We start from the raw sequence: 20957 nt of genomic DNA, 5'->3' as shown, positions 1-20957 counted from the left end.
ACCAGAAATCCTTGTCTTCCTTCCACTTTTCACTGACCCCTACTGTATCTAGATTGAGCCTTTGCATTTCCCTTTTCAGATTTTCTAGTTTCCCTACCACGTTCAAGCTTCTGACATTCCACACCCCGACTCGTAGAACGTTATCCTTTCGTTGATTATTCAATCTTTTTCTCATGGTAACCTCCTCCTTGGCAGTCCCCTCCCGGAGATCCGAATGGGGGACTATTCCGGAATCTTTTGCCAATAGAGAGATCATCATGACACTTTCTTCAAATACAGGCCACTTGTCTGTGGATACACGTTACGTGTCTTTAATGCAGTGGTTTCCATTGCCTTCTGCATCCTCATGTCGTTGATCATTGCTGATTCTTCCGCCTTTAGGGGCAATTTCCCACCCCTAGGACAAGAGAGTGTCCTGAACCTCTATCCGCTCCTCCGCCCTCTTTGACAAGGCTGTTGGCAGAATGAGGCTGACTTCTTATGCCGGAAGTCTTCGGCCGCCAATGCTGATTATTTATCAAATTTCAGGCAGTGGCGGGGATCGAACCCAGGACCGAAGACGTTTTGATTATGAATCAAAGACGCTACCCCTAGACCACGGGGTCTATTAAGACGTCCAATTACCATGTTTGACTAACTTTTGATGCTTATTGTTAGAAGTTCTTTATAAAAGTAAACAATGCTACAAGACAATTTGCTCCAATAATCAGCTTGATTAGAGATGAAGAAGGAAACATAATAAGTGAGAGTAAACAGACTCTGGAAAGGTGGCGGAGATTCTTTAATGAACTACTGTATCGAGAGATATAGCAAGCAGAGGATATCTCTAATGATTGTGAGCACGAACTGGATGATGAATGGAATGTAGGAATATTATGTCCCATACATAAAAAGGTCGACTGAATGGAGTGTAGAAACCACCGTAGAATCACCCTCCTGTACCTGGGGTACAAGGCGTTATCTAATATTATTTTTGATTGACTACCCCCCACAGGTGTAAGAAATTATAATACACCAAAGCTTATTTCGACGAGGAAGATTAACAATAGACCTGATTTTCAACCTGCCACAAATTTTGGAGAAAACTGTTGAATATAGAATTGGAACACATCACCTCTTTATTGGCTTTAAGGCTGCATACGACAGCACCAATGTTGTTTCATGCCTCACAGAAGGTGGGGATACATGGAAAGCTCCTGAGAATGGTTAAAATGATGATGTCTGACGTAAGAAGCTGCATTCGAGTTCGAGGAAATTATTCTGATCTGCTGGAAATAAAAAAAGGGATACGTCAAGGAGATGCATTAGCATGCTTATTATTTAATGTAGCACTAGAGAAGGTGATTAGGGAAGCAGGCCTACAGACCAAGAGCACCATCTTCTACAAGTCAGTGCAGATGTTAGCATATGCAGATGACGTAGACATCATGGCACGGACAGTACCAGCACTGAGAAACGGTTTTACAGCCTCAAGTCAAGAAAGTAAGAAGACGGATTTTATGATAAATGAACATAAAACTAAATACATGGACTGTGGGATAGCATGTCATCTAAATATGCCATCAACTTTCAGTGTGAGTGGATACACATTCGAAAGAGTTGATAGCTTCAAGTATCTTGGTTCCTCAGCCACTTGCTTTAATGACATCTCAACTGAAATTATGATTAGGCTGATATCAGCAAATGTGGCATGTTTCACCTAGAGTAATTTGTTCCGGTCAAGATTCCTCAGCCGCCCAACAAATTTCACTATTTGTAAAACCCTTGTTAGACCAGTTCTCACTTATGCTTCGGAAACATGGCCCTTGACGAAAACCGATGCAAGGCTGCACGACGGATTCGAGAGGAAAGTTTTGAAGAGAATAATTGACCCTGTGTGTGACAGAGAACAATGGAGGAAAAGGTACAATACAGAATTATACACTATGTATCCCGATGCTCCTGTAAAAACATCATACGATCAGGAAGGATAAGATGGGCAGGTCATGTGGCAAGTGTGGAGGAGTCTGAGGTGGTAAAGAAGATTCCCTTTGGTAATTCAGGAGGACAAAGAGGGCGAGATCGACCTCGAGCAAAATGGCTCGATGGAGTGGAAGAAGACCTACGAAGCTCGGACGCAGAAACTGGAGGAGGGTAGCACGTGACCGTGATAGATAGCGGAAGCTCGTTGGGAAGGCCAAAGTTCATCATGGACTGAAGCGCCACAGCAAAAGAAGAAGGAGCAGTGATCAGCTGTTTTTTTTATTGTTCAAAACTGCTCTATACCAAAACTACAATTCGGTATTTTTGGTGCACTGTATAAAGACAGTCAATGGTAGAATTGTAGGGAAAGAAACTTCAATGAACATGTAAGGAATAAAACGAAGGCCAACGACTTATCTTTGTTGTTTTTCCTTTGTTTGGTTGTTTGTTTTGCACGTAGTTAGAACCGAACATGATTCAGTGTTAGTCCTTTGTGTGCTTTATATTCTTCCATAAATTGCCTTTTGAAAGTATTCAAAATTAGTTGATCACGTAAACTCTGTGCTTTCATATAACAAAAGCAATTACTTTTGATGCAAGTACAGTTTACATGCACAAACATACAAAGTACGTATAATTACTGTCGTTATTTTGTAGTCATCAGAACGTCCTTCATCTTGATCAAAGGCAAAAGTTTCCTATTGTTACTGATAAATGTGAAAGCTATTTACGAACAAGGGAAACATGTTTTATGTAGGTTTGACGAAGTATTGAAGCGATGTTTGACATATTTTGTTTTGTGTTCCTTTCTTTTTAATTTAGCTTTTTGTTGAGGAAGATGTGTTTTTTAGCGCTGTATGATAAATTTGTATTGTTTTTTTTTATTTTTACTACAACATCCCTCTGTTTCACATTACAAAATAATAATTTTCAAATAAAACCTGATGTAACGTTGACAGTTTCAGTACTATTGTAAATACTGTTTATTCTTAAGCTACGTTGATAAGAATTTTCAGTACGTTACCCTGCCCTTTATATATATATTCACTCAGTTTCTAGATGGTTCACCGATTCAGGATTTTAGGAGAATCTTGTAAGACGCTGATTGCATACGTAAAGAATGCGATCGTTATGAGGTAACGACCTACAGGTACGCAACACACCCAGCGCCCAGGTAACGCCAGTATGACCTTAACAGACCAAAGCTACTAGGAATACTACCGTAGTCTACACTTATCACTGTTACAGTAGCCTACGGTTGTTTTACATCTCTACTATTGCTATCTTCCATCAAAGTATCACAGTTGTTTACGAGTGCTTGATCTCCTATTGTGACTGTACTTATTGCGCTGTGCGTATGCAGGGACCTGCTGAAACTGGAGGAGGGCATGGGCGAGAAGGTGGCCATGTTCTTGCATCTGCTGCTGGGTTTCGTGGGCAGCCTGGTGCTGGCGCTGGTCAAGGGCTGGGAGCTGGCACTCATCTGCCTCATCTCCTTGCCCATCACCATGATCGCCATGGTCACCATCAACATCGTCTCGTCCCGCCTGGCGCGCCGCGAGCTCGAAGAATACGCCAAGGCCGGCTCCATCGCCTCCGAGGTGCTGGGCGCCGTGCGTACCGTCATAGCGTTCTCCGGGCAGGCCACTGAGGCGGAAAGGTACTAGAGCGAGTAGCATTTGCCGTTCTTCAGTACATCACTAGCTTAGTACCTGGCGTTGCCCAGGTATGTATTTCCAGTCTTCTACTAGTCCGTGTCCTCCTTGCACTCTCTCAGTCGATCTCCATCACCTGCTCTCTGTACCTCCACCCCCCTCTCTGATCATCTCCTAATGTCCCTCTCACTGTCATCTCTTTCTCAACCTTCCTCTCTCAATCTGCGCCTCCCCCATTTGTCCATCTGCTCCTTCTTCACCTCTTCCTTCCTTCTGTAATTCCTTCTCCCAAGCACTTTCTCAGTCTCCCCTTCTATCTATCCACCTCCTCCTCCACGTTCTTTCTCTCCACCTCCTCCTCCTCTCTCCCTATTCATCCCCTCCCTTTTACTTTCTGTGTCCATCTCCTCCTCTCCTCCATCTCTGTCCATCACTTCCTATTCCTCTGTTCATTTCCTCCTCTCCCTTGGCTGTTCATCTCCTCCTCCCCCATCTCTCTGCCTATCTCGTCCTTCCCCTCTCTCTGTCCATCTCTTTCTCTTTATTTTCTCTGTCCATCTCCTCCTCTCTACTCTTCCTGTCCATCTCCCCCTCTCATACCTCTTTCCATCTCCTCTTCTTCCTATCTGTACCTATCTCCTTCCTCTCCCTTATTATCTGTCCATCTCGTCGTCCTGCCTTCTCTTTCCAAGTTGTCGCACTTGCTTCAGTAGGAGGCTAGTGGTTCTTACCTCCACAGTACTTCCTTCCATATTGTAGCTAATATGTGTGCCAAATTTGATTGAAATCGCTCCAGAGGTGTAGGATCAGATTTTTACACGTGGCTTTGTCGCACATGTCAAATATATTTCATAGATATTTAACATATTTTATACGTATTTATACACGTATTTCACCCACATTTCTAGCCAATTTCGCCCTTCAGTTTCATTTTTATGAAACTTAAAGTTTGTGACGTCGCATCTCCTGACCTTCTGTACAATGATATTATTTCGCAGGTACATTCAGTGGTTCATGTGCCTTCTGTGCGAAAGGTATTGTGAATAGAGTTGATAGTAAAGAAGTAATTAACTAAAACGTCATGCATGATGCGACATTTTACCAAGCGCTTCAGTATATATGACTTCGTATCTTCTGAACTATGTATCGTACAATTATATACTTTTTATAGGTAAATTCAAAGGAAAATTTGGATATTATGTGCGAGAAGTGTTGCGAATCAAGTTTGTGTTAACGAAATAATAAATTTAAACATCTCGCATGATGCAGTAGTTATTTACATGTTCAGTGTTTATGACGTCATATCACCTGAAGTAAGTGTCTTACAACGATATAATTTTTCTGGGACGTTCAATGGTATAAGTGAATATCGTCTGAAAAATGTCTCACGGGTATAGTTGGTAGTAAATAAATAATAAATTATAACATCACGCTTCATGTGGCAGTTTTACTGTATTAACAACGAATATGTAGTTAGAGATAAGCTGTTTTTCTTTCATCACTTTTATGGGGTCGTCAGCGACGAAAGTTTCTTTAAGCTATGCAATTATGTGTAAAGTTTGCTGCATGTCTATAAGTGCTCTCATTCTCAAATACTGGATGACCGAAGTATGGCTATTCTCGTGTAGTGGGCTACATTGCTTTCTCACCCCATCTCCCCCCTTTTGGCAGGTGGGTGGTTCTTACCCGCACAGTTAGTCTTTGCAGCTAAAAAGTGATATGTGTACCAAGCTGAGTTGAAATTGGTTCAGTTGTTTAGGAGGAGATGTGGAACATACATACATATGAGTGATACCCACAAGAAACAGAACAAATTTTTTAAGTGGGCAGAGCTCTTGTAGTACCTCGTTTTGCCGCTAGCGGTGCATAGAGCGAACATTCCAGAGTATGCCGAGTGCCGTTGCTGAAGAAGGTCAGTACTAGTTTCGGCAGATTTTATAGTGGCAACTGTTTTGCGTTATTGTCGTTTTTGCAGTAGCTGATTTTCGTGAACAGCGTGCGGCGGTGGAATTCTTCTTTTTGCTCGAAAAAAATGAAATAGAAACTCTTGAAATGTTAAAAACGGCATACAAGGACAATGTTATGGGGAAAATCAAGTGTTTGAGTGGTTTTTCCCGTGTCAGAATTGGTGAAAAATCAACTGATCTCAAACGTCCTACTGGTCGTCGTTCACGGTTCCGAACACATGAAAATGTTGAAAACATTCGTGCAATCATCAACGAAGATTTACGACTGACCATTGAAGAACTGACGTGTTCTTCAGTACAGCAAATTGTGACAGAAAGTTTTGGAATGAAAAGAGCTGGCGCCAAATTCGTGCCACGATAGCTGACTGCTGATCAAAAGCAAGGTCGCGTGGAAGCATGCTGTTCTTTGGATGACGAGTCCGGAAATAATATGAACTATTTTTAAAAAACTATCGCGAGTGATGAAACTTTGTGCTATGCTTACGATCCTGAATCAGAACAACAACCGAGCCCGTAGACGACTGCAAGTTCGTCCCGACATCGGGAAGCCTATCAGGTGAAATCAAACATTAAAATACTGTTGATTTGTTCTTTGGATGTGAGAGAGGTCGTTCATTCATAGCTTTTTCCGCAGGGTCAAGTAGTTAACCAGGCTTTCCACTTGGAAGTTTTCAAAAAATTGAGTAACATTGTGTGGCAGAGGCGACGTTATTTGTGGCAGTCGGGTGACTGGTTTGCCCATCAAGTAAATGCCTCTTCTCACACACCCCCTGCCTGTGGGAGTTCTTGACCAAAAATTTTATTACCCCTGTTTCTCACCCACCACACCCATCCGACCTTTCCCAGTGCGACTTTTATTGTTCCCTAGAAGGAAAGGAGGTATGAAAGGAAAGCGTTTACTGATGGCGCTGAGGTTTGAAAAAGGAAAGAGACGGAGGTGCTGTCAGGCATCGCATAAGATGAATTTAAGCAATGTTTTTAAAAGTGGAATAAAAGGTTAGATGATAGTATTTGCACAATTGGAGAGTAATTCGATAAGGACTGAAGGTTTGTGTTTAAAATGTGAGTAAATAAAATTTTCTAAAAAAGTTTGGTTTCTTTTTGGTACCTCCTCGTACATACATGTGAGTACATACCTACATACATCCATTTTTATGAGTTATATAGATTCACATCTTTATGATCCAGGGCCGTTGTACAAGGTGAAGCAGAAGAAACGCATGAATCTGAAATTTCCTGCCAGTCAAAAAAAGTGAAACACTCAGAAGACATGGCCGGATGTCAATGTAACTCTGGTCAGATGTACACCATGGCCGAGAAAGTATAATTATTGCATTAGCATATAACTGTGACAGGGAGAACGCCACCAGAATGCATCAGTGTTGTTTATGTTTAGTGGTCACAGCAAGATTGGTAGGTTAAATAAGGGACGGGGACAGCGTCATGTGCTGAGTGATCATTGTGAAGGACACGAAGGTGCCGCATACTCGTGTGAGACAATGTCATGGGCATTTGACAGAGTTTGAGAGGAGCGTCATCCTGGGCTTCATTTGGTCAGCTTGTCGAATCTTATGCCGTCCAGATTTGTGAGGGGTTCAGAAACGACAGTGACCCGATGGTGGACGGCATAGAAACTTGAGGGAGGATGGTCAACCACGTCTGACGGCTAGATGAAAAGATTGCCGTACTGTGCACCAGTGACTTCGTAACCCTATCACATCTGCGCGTACCATCCGAGGACAAGTAGTAGAATCTTTGTGATATGCTGTGACATGCCGCATCATTGGTTGGAGATTACCGGCAGGCAGAGTACGGATTTACCGTTCCGTTCCGTTAACACCACAACACAAACGGCTGCGTTTAGAATGGTGTTCTGACTGGAAATCAAGGACTGCTGGTGAATGTCATTAGTGAATGTCGTTGTTGCGCTCAAGAATGAACTGCCACCCAGATGGCCATCATCATCAACTTTGGCGGTTACTTGTGGAAATGTCCTATTTTTCCAATGTTTTGTAGAGGCACAGCAGTGCTACTCCTGGTGTCGAGGTGTGGGGAGCTGTCGGATACGTTTTCAGGTCACGGCTGGTAGGGACTGAGGGAGTTCTGCTGGCACAACGGTACGTTCTCACGTGACAATATCATGGAGCCATTTTTCTATAGAATAATGCACGCTCAGACGTGGCAGGCGTCTCTACGAAACGTCTGCGTGATATAATTGTGTATGCTTGTGCGGCCACGGTTATTTGACATAAAACTTTTCTGAGTGTATTACCATGTCACATGAAAAAGCTATATTGGAATACCAACCTTTCAGCCACAGTTACAGCAGCCTTCATCTGGGTACCAATCAGTCCATACGTTCAGGCCAGAGATGGTGCAACGTGATACAGACAAATGAGCTTATACTGTCAAGTTCCTTGCAAACTGGACTGTAATCACAGAAGTAATATCGCATACCCTCCCAGTCTGTGTGGTTTCATTTCTTTTGCTCCTCTGCTTCTGATGCTTTACGTTTTTCGTCACGTAGAGAACGCGCAATTTGACATAGATCGGACTGCACAAATCTTCTAAGTGAATGGAGATAGGAATTTTGGGTCGTTTTTAACTTACACATCGAAACTACAAATTTATTCCCTACCAGCGGTAGAATGCCAGTTCACTCGTTGTCTGTAGCGATCTGCCTGATGAAATTAGGGCACTCGTTCAACGTCTGGCATTTAGAAGTATTTGGTACCAACAGTTTCAAGAGTGATTGTATGTGTAAGGGGAAGCTCACAGGTCGCCCCCTTGTGCTCGTTCATGAAATACAGTATATTTAGCAGTTTTTCACTTTGTCCACTGAAGTCATCCCGAAGGCCACTCCTCATGGGTCTCTCTGGGGTGTTTGACGGCTACGTTTGTGCTTCAAACTATACAAGATTCAGTCGCTGTAAGCCCTTCATGTTAGTAATAAACCATAACTTAAAGAGTTATCATAATTGTTTTGAACTGGAGATGAAAGATAAAAATTGTCCTTTACCTTTAGTTTTCAGTGATGAGGTTAAGTTACATCACGTGTTTCACACATTTAGTCTTTTTATTTTGCGGAATATTTTGGAGATGTGTTGGAGATCCGACCTTTCCGCAGTTGCGATAGCATACGGAAAATTTCATGTTTGAGACTGGTCTAATTTCATGCTGACAGTGCACATAAGAACGTGAATTAACACTGAGCTGTCGCAACGGTGGATCGGTCATAAGGGACGTATGAGTCTTCCATTGCAATATTCGCCTCCTAGGCTGTCAGATCTGACAATATGCGATTTATTTCTTTGTTGGAGTTTGTGAAAGACTCTGTCTGTATGTCATCCTTACAACAAATTTGGGTGGACTGCGACGCTGTTCACAACATCATGACTATAAACTCAAAAGTGTGGGACGAGGTTAACTATCGTCTGGATGTTTGTCGTGCGTCCGACATAGTGCGCATCAGCCATTTGTTAAATGTAAAAGCAAACTTTGAACCTATATGTATTTGAAAGACGTACTCCTAGGTAGAACGTGGTTGCATGTAAAACATATACCCTACTAAAATTCTGTGCCTTTTCTTGTAAATGAAATGTAGTCCCATTCGAATGTTAAATTCAACCGAAGTTTCTATTTTCTTTCGTCTTGAAGGTCCTGCAAAACGGTGTGAGTCTTTTTTAAACACCTTGTATTTTTGATATACTGTAAACAAAAATTAAGGTACGTCGTTGTAAAAACACCCAGGAGCAAATAATTTTCTTTCAGTTCATCAGTTTATCAATCTTGTCAATAGTGTGATGATGTGCTACAGCACTGAATGGATATACTCTTAACTACTGGCTTCCTCCCCACTTTTTGCTTTCTGGAGCGCTCTCTGGTATCATGGGCGGAAACTATTCGTTGATGTCTAATACAAGCCTTATCACTCTGTCCCTACCTCTAGTTATCGTTTTCTATGTATTCCTTTCCTCCCCGATACTACAGAAAACCTCCTCATTTCGTAACATTTCACTTAATTTTCACGATTCTTCTGTTTCACCATACCTCAAACACCTCTTCTTGTCCGACAATGACACTGTCCATGATTCACAGAAATTTCTTTCTCAAATTAGGGCGTATTTTTGATACGAGTATGTTTTGTACAGGAATGCTCTCTTTACCTAAGCTAGTCTGTTACTTGTATCCTTCTCAGATATGTCTGTCACGTGTTAGTTTGCTTTGAAGGAAGCAGAATTTCTTCACTTCGCCTACTGCATGGTACTACCACTGACAAAATTATCGTCGAAATTGGTGTCTTTGTGGATTTGTGGAATATTATATATGGAAGGTAACATACTATCAAGAAGAATTTTCCATAATTTCAGTCATTTAATCCGAACTGCTGAGCAGAGTTGTCCTGGCAGTCTCTAGCATCTAGATTCCTGTACGTGGTTTCTGTATATAACTCATAGATTTGTGATACTCCATCATCCCTTCAATCTTTCAAACAAACGAGATATCACGTACTGATAAATCAGATATGCACTGCGGCCACACAACAAAAATAATCCTCTATAGGCTGGTCAGAAATTCCCGTCACAGACTTGTAGGACTTGTAGAGCGGAATGAGTAGGTAATATTTTGAGTAGGACATATGTTCGGAAACGTACCGTTTCAGTTCTACGACTATTTCAATTCGTATTTCTAACGCGACCACGTGTGCTGAGGGAAAGAGAAAGATCTCGAAGTTGCTTGTCCTGGCATGCAATAAGGTAGACAGAATGTCATGTACTTCTTGTGGGGTCGTATGAAAAGTTTAATTTACGAGACTCCTCTAGAGACAGAGGAAGATCTGCTGAGACGAGTTCTGGTAGCTGCACTAGAAAATGAAGAAGCACTAGGTGGAGTGGAGAGTGTGCACCAGCACATGCCTAGTGGTCGCCACATCGAACCGCTGTATTAATGCATCAGTACTGTTCTGTACGTACAGTATGCTGGGTTATTTCCTGTTTTGGAATAATTTAAACGCGTCATGTTTAAGTGTTAATACAAACAAATGTGCTTAAGTGATAATGGATGTCTCGTTATGTTTCCTTTAGAGTCATTACCTACTATCTGCGCCGCCTCATTCCAAATTCAGTTCCTCATATAGAAGTGGGTGAGTTAAACTTTTGAACTGAAACCGTCGTAGAACCGAAACGCTAAGTTTCAAGTCATGGGTTCGTATTCAAATTGATATTCAAATTAGTATGCACTCACTCCCCTCTACAAGTCCTAAAGTTTGCAACGGGAGTTTCCGAACTTTCTGCATGAAACATACGTTTAATATACGTATATAAAACGTATATAAAGTGCAGAATGTAAGAAGGATGGGAGTGGGAGTGATCCAGCAGGGAAATACACAAGCAGTACATAATGGTAAACGTTAAAGGAATGAATTACATGGAGGAACGTTAACATTTTTATTTACTTTTACGTTTTTAGTTACAGTCCACTTCTACACCATACAACATTCCTTCATCTGTCTGCAGGTACGAAAAGAACCTCGTGTCCGCAAAGAACATAAACATAAAGCGCAGCTTCTTCACGGCTATGGGTTTCGGCGTGCTGTGGTTCTGTATCTACTCCAGTTATGCTCTGGCCTTCTACTATGGAGTGGGGCTGGTCATCAAGGAAATCGGCTGGAACTACGAGGACAAGGTGTACACCCCCGCCACGATGATCACGGTGAGTTGTTACAGCGGGGGCGGCACACCGCGAAAATGGGATTGTTCAGGCATGTTCCGCCGCAGGTCATTTCCTCAGAGAAATCCCTAAAACATCTAAGAAAAAAACATACAAGAAGAACACTATTTGTTCTACTCTGGATCTGGTGATACTGGTCTAAATAGGACACAAAATAGTAAGCACTATCCTTTCCTAGAAACATACAGGTAGGACGGTGTAAGCTGTAAATAGTACTGTCGGCCCAACAAAGAATGGGTCCAACTCAGCCAAGAGAATGATATTAAGGGATAAGTGCAGTGCTCGCAGTAATATCATAGCTGTGGCGCGAAAGACCAACGAATCAAGATATTACGAGAGGGATCGTCCGCAATATAACTCATCGACCGTAGCGGTAGAACAATCTTCGTGCACGTTATAGACATCGTCTTTGGTGATTCACCAAAGGCTTCAGCACTGTGTAAGGACCATCAGTGTCAAGCTGGGACAAAAGAAACATTAGTTACAAGATATTTATTATTTTCTTATCGCAATTAGTGAAACATTTTAGATTTCATTCACCATCCAGCCATTTGGAGCCTACATCAACCAGATAAAACCTTAAATCGAAGCGAAATCTGAATCTTTAGTACATAACAAGTGTACTAACCAACAAGCTTAAGTTGTGATCTGACTTAAGCAGCTCAGTGTGATGATTTTCATACCATTGAAAGAATGAATAGCTGTGTGAGAGTAGTACCGTGGTAGCACAAACTCACGTGTTTGTTTAAGAAACCGACATGCGTTGGGAAGTTGTGTATGGTCTTCAATTATGGGTGTCTGCAGCACACTCCAGTGCGCTGAATAACCAGTCAGTGTATTCAGTGTAGCCGGCCGTTGTGGCCGAGCGGTTCTAGGCGCTTCAGTCCGGAACCGCGCTGCTGCTACGGTCGCAGGTTCGAATCCTGCCTCGAGCATGGATGTGTGTGACGTCCTTAGGTTAGTTAGGTTTAGGTAGTTTTAATTCTAGGGGGCTGATGGCCTCAGATGTTAAGTCCCATAGTGCTTAGAGCCATTTGAACCATTTTTTAATCAGTGTACTAAGCGATTGCGATTACACAATCGGATCTTTGCTTTATTTACTTTATTGCCGTATTGAGACCTCTCTAAATGAATCCTACAAACAGTCTCATTCGAAAATGACCATGAATTTTCAGTATACTAACATCGAGCAGGTGACGATTTTTGTATCACAAGACAACTTGGTGTAGGAAAGTAAGCGGAAATGACTGTATTTTTCCTTGTGCCCAGGTTTTCTTCTCCGTTATGATGGGTTCCATGATGTTCGGTATGGCTTCACCGTACATCGAGGCTTTCTCCATCGCAAAAGGTGCAGCCGCCAAGGTGTACAGCGTGGTGGACCGGGTGTCTCCAATCAACAGCATGTCTGAGGAGGGCGACAGGCTCAAGGAAGTCAACGGCAACGTGAGCTTCAAGAACGTTCACTTCGAGTATCCGTCTCGCAAAGGCGTCAAGGTGAGCTCTTCATATACTGCCACCTTATCGCCAGTGTCAGTTTCACAATTTATGAAACTGGGCATGTACCCTTCAAGTGGCACGTAATTCTTGATGTATTTATACACTGAACAATATAGTTTGTATAAAATTTATAGTGGTTCTAGATCAGCGATACCATCACGTATTAAGACGTGAAAATTTTTTGATATTTGGAAATTCTTTGTACTTACCGCCATTTTTCCGTTTTCCGTCGTTCCTAAGTTACTTCATAATTCATGGAAGTACTTTCCGTCCTTACAACTTTGCAGTTTGTTTGTTGCCATACGCGTTTCGCTTCTTTCATTTACGAAGAGTTTTCAGTGGCCAGTAATACATGTTCTGTATTAGTCGCAAGTATATTAACATGATACGTTTTCTCAAGTTTTTCTCTTATTTATCTGGTGAGAAACAACTTATGCAGCATCCATTTCGTGTGGTTAAATTATCGTTTGGTGTTGTTAGTTCATGTGTGTGGCTCCAGAGATGTTGTTACTCGGTTCCCACACTCCAGATGGCCGATTTCCGGTGTTTTTGTACCCACATTTATTACAACGCTTCACGTGCATTTATCATTCATTGTTGATTGTTTGTTTACAATGAGTAGTGTAGCCAGCTGTTTCTGTGCGTATATCTTTTGTCTTTTGTTTGTATTTGTGTGGTTTGATATCTGTTCATTTGTTCGTGTGTGTGTATATGGGTGTGTGTGTGTGTGTGTGTGTGTGTGTGTGTGGATGAGAGAGAGAGAGAGAGAGAGAGAGAGAGAGAGCGGAGAGAGAGGGATTCATTATTTATTTGTTTTGGTTATGTTTCAAATTTCTGTTTGTTATTGTATTAGTGGCTAACATAATCAGTGAGTTATTGCTTACATTGATTTGGTCAAATTTCTTTCTTTTTCATTACAAGGGTTCTCCATATGTGAGGAGTTTAGTCACTCTAATAATTTTCATGTCTTGGTCCATGTTCAGTGGTTCATGTCCATGCTTTATCAGCTGTTCAGCAACAGCAGAATGGCTATTTTCCTACTTCGAGGATCGCGTATGTTAAATGTAAGCGCAGGATCCCGCGACAGTGGCCACGACCAACAAAATGCTTCTGGATATGTGACCACATTGTCAGCGTATAAAATTCCCAGACGTTTCGGCCGCTGTTGCAAGTGGACTGCTCCAGGGTGTTTTTGCCAACTGCTCAATGAGGAAGGTTCTTGTTCTTATATCCTCAGTATCCTTTCAGACTACAATAACAGTCTCTTCGGTCTGTATATAACAACACTAACGTTCGACACACAATGAAAAGTGCAATTGAATGTTGTAGTAAATGTCGATGAGAAAAAGAAAGCCGGATATCGGCCATCCTGAGTATGGGGAGAGAGTAAACATATCTCCAGCACCACCCAGATGGACTAACAACACTGAAAATCGTAAGTAACACCAAACAATAATTCAATGTCATGAAAGCTGTGCTACAAAAGTTGTTTCCAACACGAAAAATAAGAGAAAAACATGTGTGAAAACGTATCATAGTGACATAGTTATAACTACATCATAATGTATTTATTATGTATGTAAAAACGAACATGTATTACAGGCTACTGTAGATGGTTCATAAATAAAAGAAGCGAAACGCTTATGGCAACCAACAAACTTTCTTTTAGCTGCAAAAACGGAAAAACCTCCACGAATATTTAAAATTATTTTGGCATAAGACGACAGGATAGAAATCAGTAGCATGGCAAAGACGTTTAACGATATTATCCACATTGAGACCCAGCGTTTCACTCAAATGAGAATACCCGAAGGCCACAGCGGCGCGTGAACTTACGTCTCCTTTATATTACACTAGCAACCCGCCTCGACTTCGCACGGGTAGAAGGAAGTATTTGTTGCCGGAAGACCTGTCGGGCGTAGCGGAAATATTTCCTTATTTTATTTATTAGTTTTTTTTACGGGTCACTGCGTAAAGTTATGATTAGAAATCAGAGAACAACGTTGAGTAAGTGAATATGATCTTTCATATAAATTAAAAGGTTTAAGCAGTTCACGCCACCTGATGGAATACTGTAGAGCGTAAAGGCATGAGTGAACTATCAGACCGCAACCGCAGCCGTGCATCGAAGACACCGCGATTATCAAAATCTGTATTTGCTGATACTACCCTCCACATACAGACAGAAATTCTGTGATCCGATTGGGATTGGATTCCGCTACTTTTCAGTTCTGAGGCATATGCTAGACGACAGGTATTCTGATCAAGCTTCGCTACTGTTACATTGGCGGCGGCCTTAACCGCTACGTGCATTGTCATCGTTTTCACAGAGGCATTCGACGTAAATTCCGCAAAATATTTATAAATTAAATCCGTGAACTTTCCTCGTGAATCAGTCTATCTATCAGACAAAACAGGATGAAAACCCCTACAGTAGTTTTTGAGATTAGCCCGTACATACAGACGGAAGCGAGTAGGGAACTTGAATTTATCCATCTAGAGAAGATGTACTGCAGCTTCTGTGTTTGTGTGCTGTGCAGATTCTGCGAGGACTCAACTTGACCATCAACCGTGGGGAGACAGTGGCCCTGGTCGGCGGGTCCGGCTGCGGAAAGTCGACGTGCATTCAGCTGGTCCAGAGGTTCTACGACCCGCTGCAAGGCTCGGTAAGATCATAAACATGTAATCCCAGTTCCTACTCACTTTCTAAAGTTGTAAAAACATTATTTGATAAATAGTTATTTCACTTCAGCCAATTTTGGTTTCACACACAATGTAGCCACTACACGTTGGACCACTGCACATTAAATAAAGAACCGACTTTTCCTTACTGAAGTGCAAATAGGGTTACAAACACCATCAGTGGGCCACCGTGCGATCAAACATCTTATGTTACTATTTCGAAGGCCGATTACATGTTACGAGCAACAAATAAAAAATGACTTTCATTGCTCGAGGAAAAAATTAGAACTAAACAGTTTTTAGGAAATATTTTAAATGAAATTGTTCTGATTTTGGCTGTTTAAACGTTATTTATTGTGACTGCAGTTTCGACATGTGGTCATTTAGAAGCATTCTGAAAGCAATTAGTCGTCAAATATAATACACCTAATTAAGAAAGTGACAAACATTGAAAGTGAAAATTTTAAAGCTCCTTTTGTGGGTATTGTAACCCACTCAACAATATAAAGCTGTCACCGCTGTGTAAGAGCAGTTGCGTCTGGTGTTGTGAAATTATCTGTTGTTCCATACAATGTACACGTGTCAAAAGTAGTTGAAATAAAGGTACAAAAACCTAAGTTTAAAACGTAGCAGCCGTGCTAAGTGGATCGTAAAGGCGGCAAATGTGCAAATATTCAGAGTGTAAGTGATATGGAGTGCAGAGATGCTAATGTATGGACTCCATATCACGTGATGTGTGAAATGTGTGCGTAGAAACAGGAAAAGTGGCAGAAATATGTGTTAATTAAAAAAAGGACTCGACAACAGAGACTGAGAATATATGTTGAAAATGGGTAAAAATACGAAGTTACTACCAAGTCACAATAAAACAGTACACAAAGTTTTAGGAAACTGCTTGCGTACAGATACAGCTATTAAAAAATTGATGTATCAGCTGTAGCGGAATGCACAAGACAGTAGCAATAGAAACACTTCATAAGTAAAGAAAATTTTCGAAAGTGGGTTTTCCTGGTTTCGTAGTGATTCAAGCACACCTCGAATATTAATAAACATCTAATTCACTATGGACCGGTAGTTAAAATGCTGTTAACTGACAATTTGAAAGTTTTTACAACACAACTTTCATTTACATGAGCCTACATGGAAATGACTGAATTACAACGAAAAGTCACAATCCCAAAGCCAGTAAGAGTTTCCTACTAGAGGCAACAAAAGATAACTTCTAAGTTTCACACAAGAGTCCGTGGTAACTTCCCGGCGAACTGATTTATACAGGACGGAAGCTGTGAACTGACCCAAGAGATCAATCGCTTGCTTATTGTAAGTAAGGAGGCGCCGAGGTGCGGCGTCAGGGTGGGTGGGGGAGGGGGGGTGCCCCAATCTTCGCATAAGGGGAATAGTTGATCAGTGAGACTGCTGCTCTGGTATCCACCTGGATCTGCAGCGGCCGATTGTTGACCTAAACGTTGATCATCAGCTTGGAAGAGCCCGAAGATTGCACCTGGTTGACGTCGATGAGTATAGGCCTCCGACGGTCTTTGGCTGGAGGAGGAGGAGGAGGAGGAGGAGGCTGCCGAGATCGGCAGACCGAACTGACATGTCCGTTACGGGTACACACTGTACAATACGCCCACCTATCAGGGCAGTCTTCCAGTGCATGGTCCTGAAAGCATCGTGAGCAGGACGCCAGCTGGAGGGGCTGGCGGCGCTGGCGAGGCCTCTGTGTACCGACACTCCACGCCGGATCCGAGGAGCCGGCCGAGGTTGCGAAGTCCTGGACAGGGCAGTCGCCCTGCCGATGCTGTGCTGAACCTGGGGGCCGGCGCCGGTCATCGGAATGGATGGCGGCGATGTCTTCGACCTCCACCAGCGATGCGACAGGCTCCGAGGCGTCGTGGTCTCGGAGGGACGCTACTTCCGGCCAGGATTCCAAACGCTTGTCGACCGCCGTAGAGACTTCGTACTTGAATGCCAGATCAATGATCTCGTCCAGAGTAGGATCGTCGAGTCTGAGAGAGTCGCGTCGGAAAGTCGAGTCAGGGGCAGCGTGGATGAGGTGGTCTCCGACCATCTCGTCCGCGTAGGATCCTTTGGAGACCCGTGTGGTGAAGTGACACTTCCGGCTAAGACCTTGTAGTTATGCTGCCCACTGGCGATAGGATTGGCCTGCCTTCTTGCGACACTGGTAGAATTCGACCCTGGCAGCCAACAAGTGGAACTGTCGTCGGTAGTAAACTGTGATAACCTCACAAATCTGGGAGAAAGTCAAGGAATCTGGAGGCTGAGGTTGTAGTATCGTCAAGAGAACATACACTTTGGGCTGGTATCAGGACAAAAAGTAGGAACGACGAGCAGCCTCTTGGACAACCTGGTGGATGTGAAAATGCTGCAGGAGCCGCTTCTCGTATGTTTTCCAGTCCTCAGTATCCTCGTTGAAAGTGGAAAACTGTGGGGGAGGCGGAACCGGTTGGTTTTTCAAGAGTTCCGTAAAGAAACGTTCCTGCGTATCCTGAGATTTCTGACTAAACTGTTTAAAACCTTGTAGTAGGTAGTGCACACTTTGGATCAGCTGCTGAAGCACTACTTCGGCCATGATGAAGAGACACGCAGGCACAAACTCGTCGCCACTTGTGCTGTAGCTGACAATTTGTAAGTTTTTTCAACACAACGTTTATTTACATGAGTCTCCATGGAAATGACTGAATAACAACGAAAAGTCACAATCACAAAGCCAGTACGAATTTCCTACTAGAGGCCACAAAAGATAACGTCTAAGTTTCCGACAAGAGTCCGTGGTAACACACATCCACTTAATTCCAAGTTCTATTCCGCTGGCGAAGACGTAATCTTTCGTGCCGACGTCCTTGTGGTCGGTATTCGGCGTGAACTGACGTCCGATGCTGGTTCTAGCCTTTAAACAATATGGGGCAGCCAATCAGATGTTGGTGTAGTAATACTCTCTGCAGACCATCTCAACTCTCTCTGCAGGAAGTAGCGCACGGAATGTCTGTTTCCTAAACAGCCGATGTTTACCATTGCTGACGCCTTGGGCATAGACAACCTCGGTCCTGTGTCATGTTAGATGTGTTGCCAGCCCCCAGGGGCTACCTTAGCTACGGCGTAACATAGGACCTCCAGATAAAAGAGCAGTGCACTGGTGGAGCTGTCACTTGTACTCAGGTAATTCATGTGAAAATGTTTCCGACGTGATTATGGCAGCACGACGGCAATTAGCAGAATTCGAAGGCGGGCTGGTAGTTGCACCTAGACGCATGAGATAACTCATATTGGAAATTATTAGGGAATTCAGTATTCCGAGATCCACAGTGTCAAGACTGAGCCAAGAATACCGAATTCCTGGCATTACCTCTCACCACGGACAGCACAGTGGCCGACGGCCTCCACTTAACTACCGAGAGCAGCCGCATTTGCGTAGAGTTGTCAGTGCTAACAGACAAGCAACAATGCGTGAAGTAACAGCAGAAATTAATGTGGGGCATACGACGAACGTATGCGCTAGGAGAGTGTGGGCTGTGGCAGCAAACGCCAGACGTGATTGCGTTTTGTAACAGCACGACATCGCCTGCTGTGCCTCTCCTGGACTCGTGACCATATGAGTTAGTCCCTGGACGACTCGAAAACCGTGACCTAGTGAGATGAGTCCCGATTTCTGTTGGTAAGAGTTGATGGTACGATTTGAGTATGGCGCTGACCCCACGAAGCTGTGGACCCAACTGTGGCACTAAGCAAGCTTATAGTGGCTCCATAATGGTGTGAGCTATGTTTACACAGAATGGATTGGGTCCTCTGGTGCAAATGAAACCATTCTTGACTACAAATGGCTATGTTCGACTTCCTCGAGACCATTTCCAGCCATTCGTGGACCTCTTGTTATGGATGACAGTGCGCCATGTCACCGGTCCACGATTATTCGCAATTCATTTGAAGAACATTCTGGATAATTCGAGCAAATGGTTTGGCACGACCGACATGAATCTCAACGAACATTTATGGGACACAAGAGAGAGTTCAGCTCGTGCACAAAATCCTGCACCGGTAACACTTTCGAAATTGTGGACGGCTATGGATGCAGCATGGCTGATTACTTAAGAAGGGGACTTTCAACGACTTGCTGAGTCTGTGCCACATCTAGTTGGTGTACTACGTCGGGCAAAAGGAGGTCCGGCACGCTCTATATTAGGAGATATACCAAAACTTCTGTCATCTTAGTGTACATGTCTGGAGCCGTGGTACACATTGAATTCCCCGCAGCCGAAACCTAACACGCCGAGGGGTCAAATCAAAATAGAGTGCAATATCGCCTAGTAATTCGTTAACGGCAGCAGTGGAAATGTTCTGCTGTGTCATATCAGTTCACATGAGTTAATAAGTCAACGGGCTTTTGCCATTTTGTTTTAAGTACTCTAGCGGCCAGTCAGTCACGCAACACACATACACACATACGAAAAAAGAGTGAATACAGACATTTGGTCTTCATGTTATTGTCTAGGGCAACATTATCGCAGAAACACATTAAAACGGTTCCATCCTCGTTGTCCCGACTAAAGTTGTTACTTTACTTTGCTTATCAGAAAAATTCCGCACGTGGTACTTTCTCTACACCATTCATCCTCCCCAGCGTTCAATACTCCCAATTTTGTCGGGCTGTAAAAGGTGCAAAATAATGTCTGGTTATAGGCTAGGCAGTGCCCAAACGTAAGACGGTTGATCGAAGTGACTCACGAAGACGATAAGTTCTCTCTTCCAAATACTGTAAGCAAAACGCAGTCAACGATTCCGCTAGACGATGGTCAAGATACCATAACTCGAGAAAACTTCAACGACCACATCTCTTCCAGGATTCACAGTTTGATTACTGCTCTCTTAGGTTGTTCGCAGATGATGCTGTAATTTACCGTCTAGTAAGGTCATCCGAAGACCAGTATCAGTTGCAAAGCGATTTAGAAAAGATTGGTGTATGGTGTGGCAGGTGGCAGTTGACGCTAAATAACGAAAAGTGTGAGGTGATCCACATGATTTCCAAAAGAAATCAGTTGGAATTCGATTACTCCATAAATAGTACAATTCTCAAGGCTGTCAATTCAACTAAGTACCTGGGTGTTAAAATTACGAACAACTTCAGTTGGAAAGGCGAGCCAAAGGTTGCGTTTCATTGGCAGGACACTTAGAAGATGCAACAAGTCCACTAAAGTGACAGCTTACACTACACTCGTTCGTCCTCTGTTAGAATATTGCTGGGATCCTTATCAGGTGGGATTGACGGAGGACAACGAAACGGTGCAAAAAAGGGCAGCTCGTTTTGTATTATCACGTAATAGGGGAGAGAGTGTGGCAGATATGATACGCGAGTTGGGATGGAAGTCATTAAAGCAAAGACGTTTTTCGTCGCGGCGAGATCTATTTACGAAATTTCAGTCACCAACTTTCTCTTCCGAATGCGAAA

General features: G+C 42.9%; 1 protein-coding gene across 1 annotated transcript in view; it reads left to right on the top strand.

Moving 5' to 3' along the window:
- The window catches only part of LOC124607104 (ATP-dependent translocase ABCB1-like), a 185515-nt gene that overhangs the window by 60496 nt on the left and 104062 nt on the right, over positions 1-20957 (top strand). The window contains exons 7-10 of the mRNA XM_047139301.1: positions 3326-3622; positions 11101-11296; positions 12584-12808; positions 15352-15477. Coding sequence (XP_046995257.1) covers positions 3326-3622; positions 11101-11296; positions 12584-12808; positions 15352-15477 — 844 coding nt within the window. The remainder of the gene's footprint in view (positions 1-3325; positions 3623-11100; positions 11297-12583; positions 12809-15351; positions 15478-20957) is intronic.

This window comes from Schistocerca americana, chromosome 3, assembly GCF_021461395.2.
Source record: "Schistocerca americana isolate TAMUIC-IGC-003095 chromosome 3, iqSchAmer2.1, whole genome shotgun sequence".
NCBI lineage: Eukaryota > Metazoa > Arthropoda > Insecta > Orthoptera > Acrididae > Schistocerca > Schistocerca americana.
Note: the sequence above shows the minus strand (reverse complement) of the source record. Positions and strands in the feature narration are given on the sequence as shown.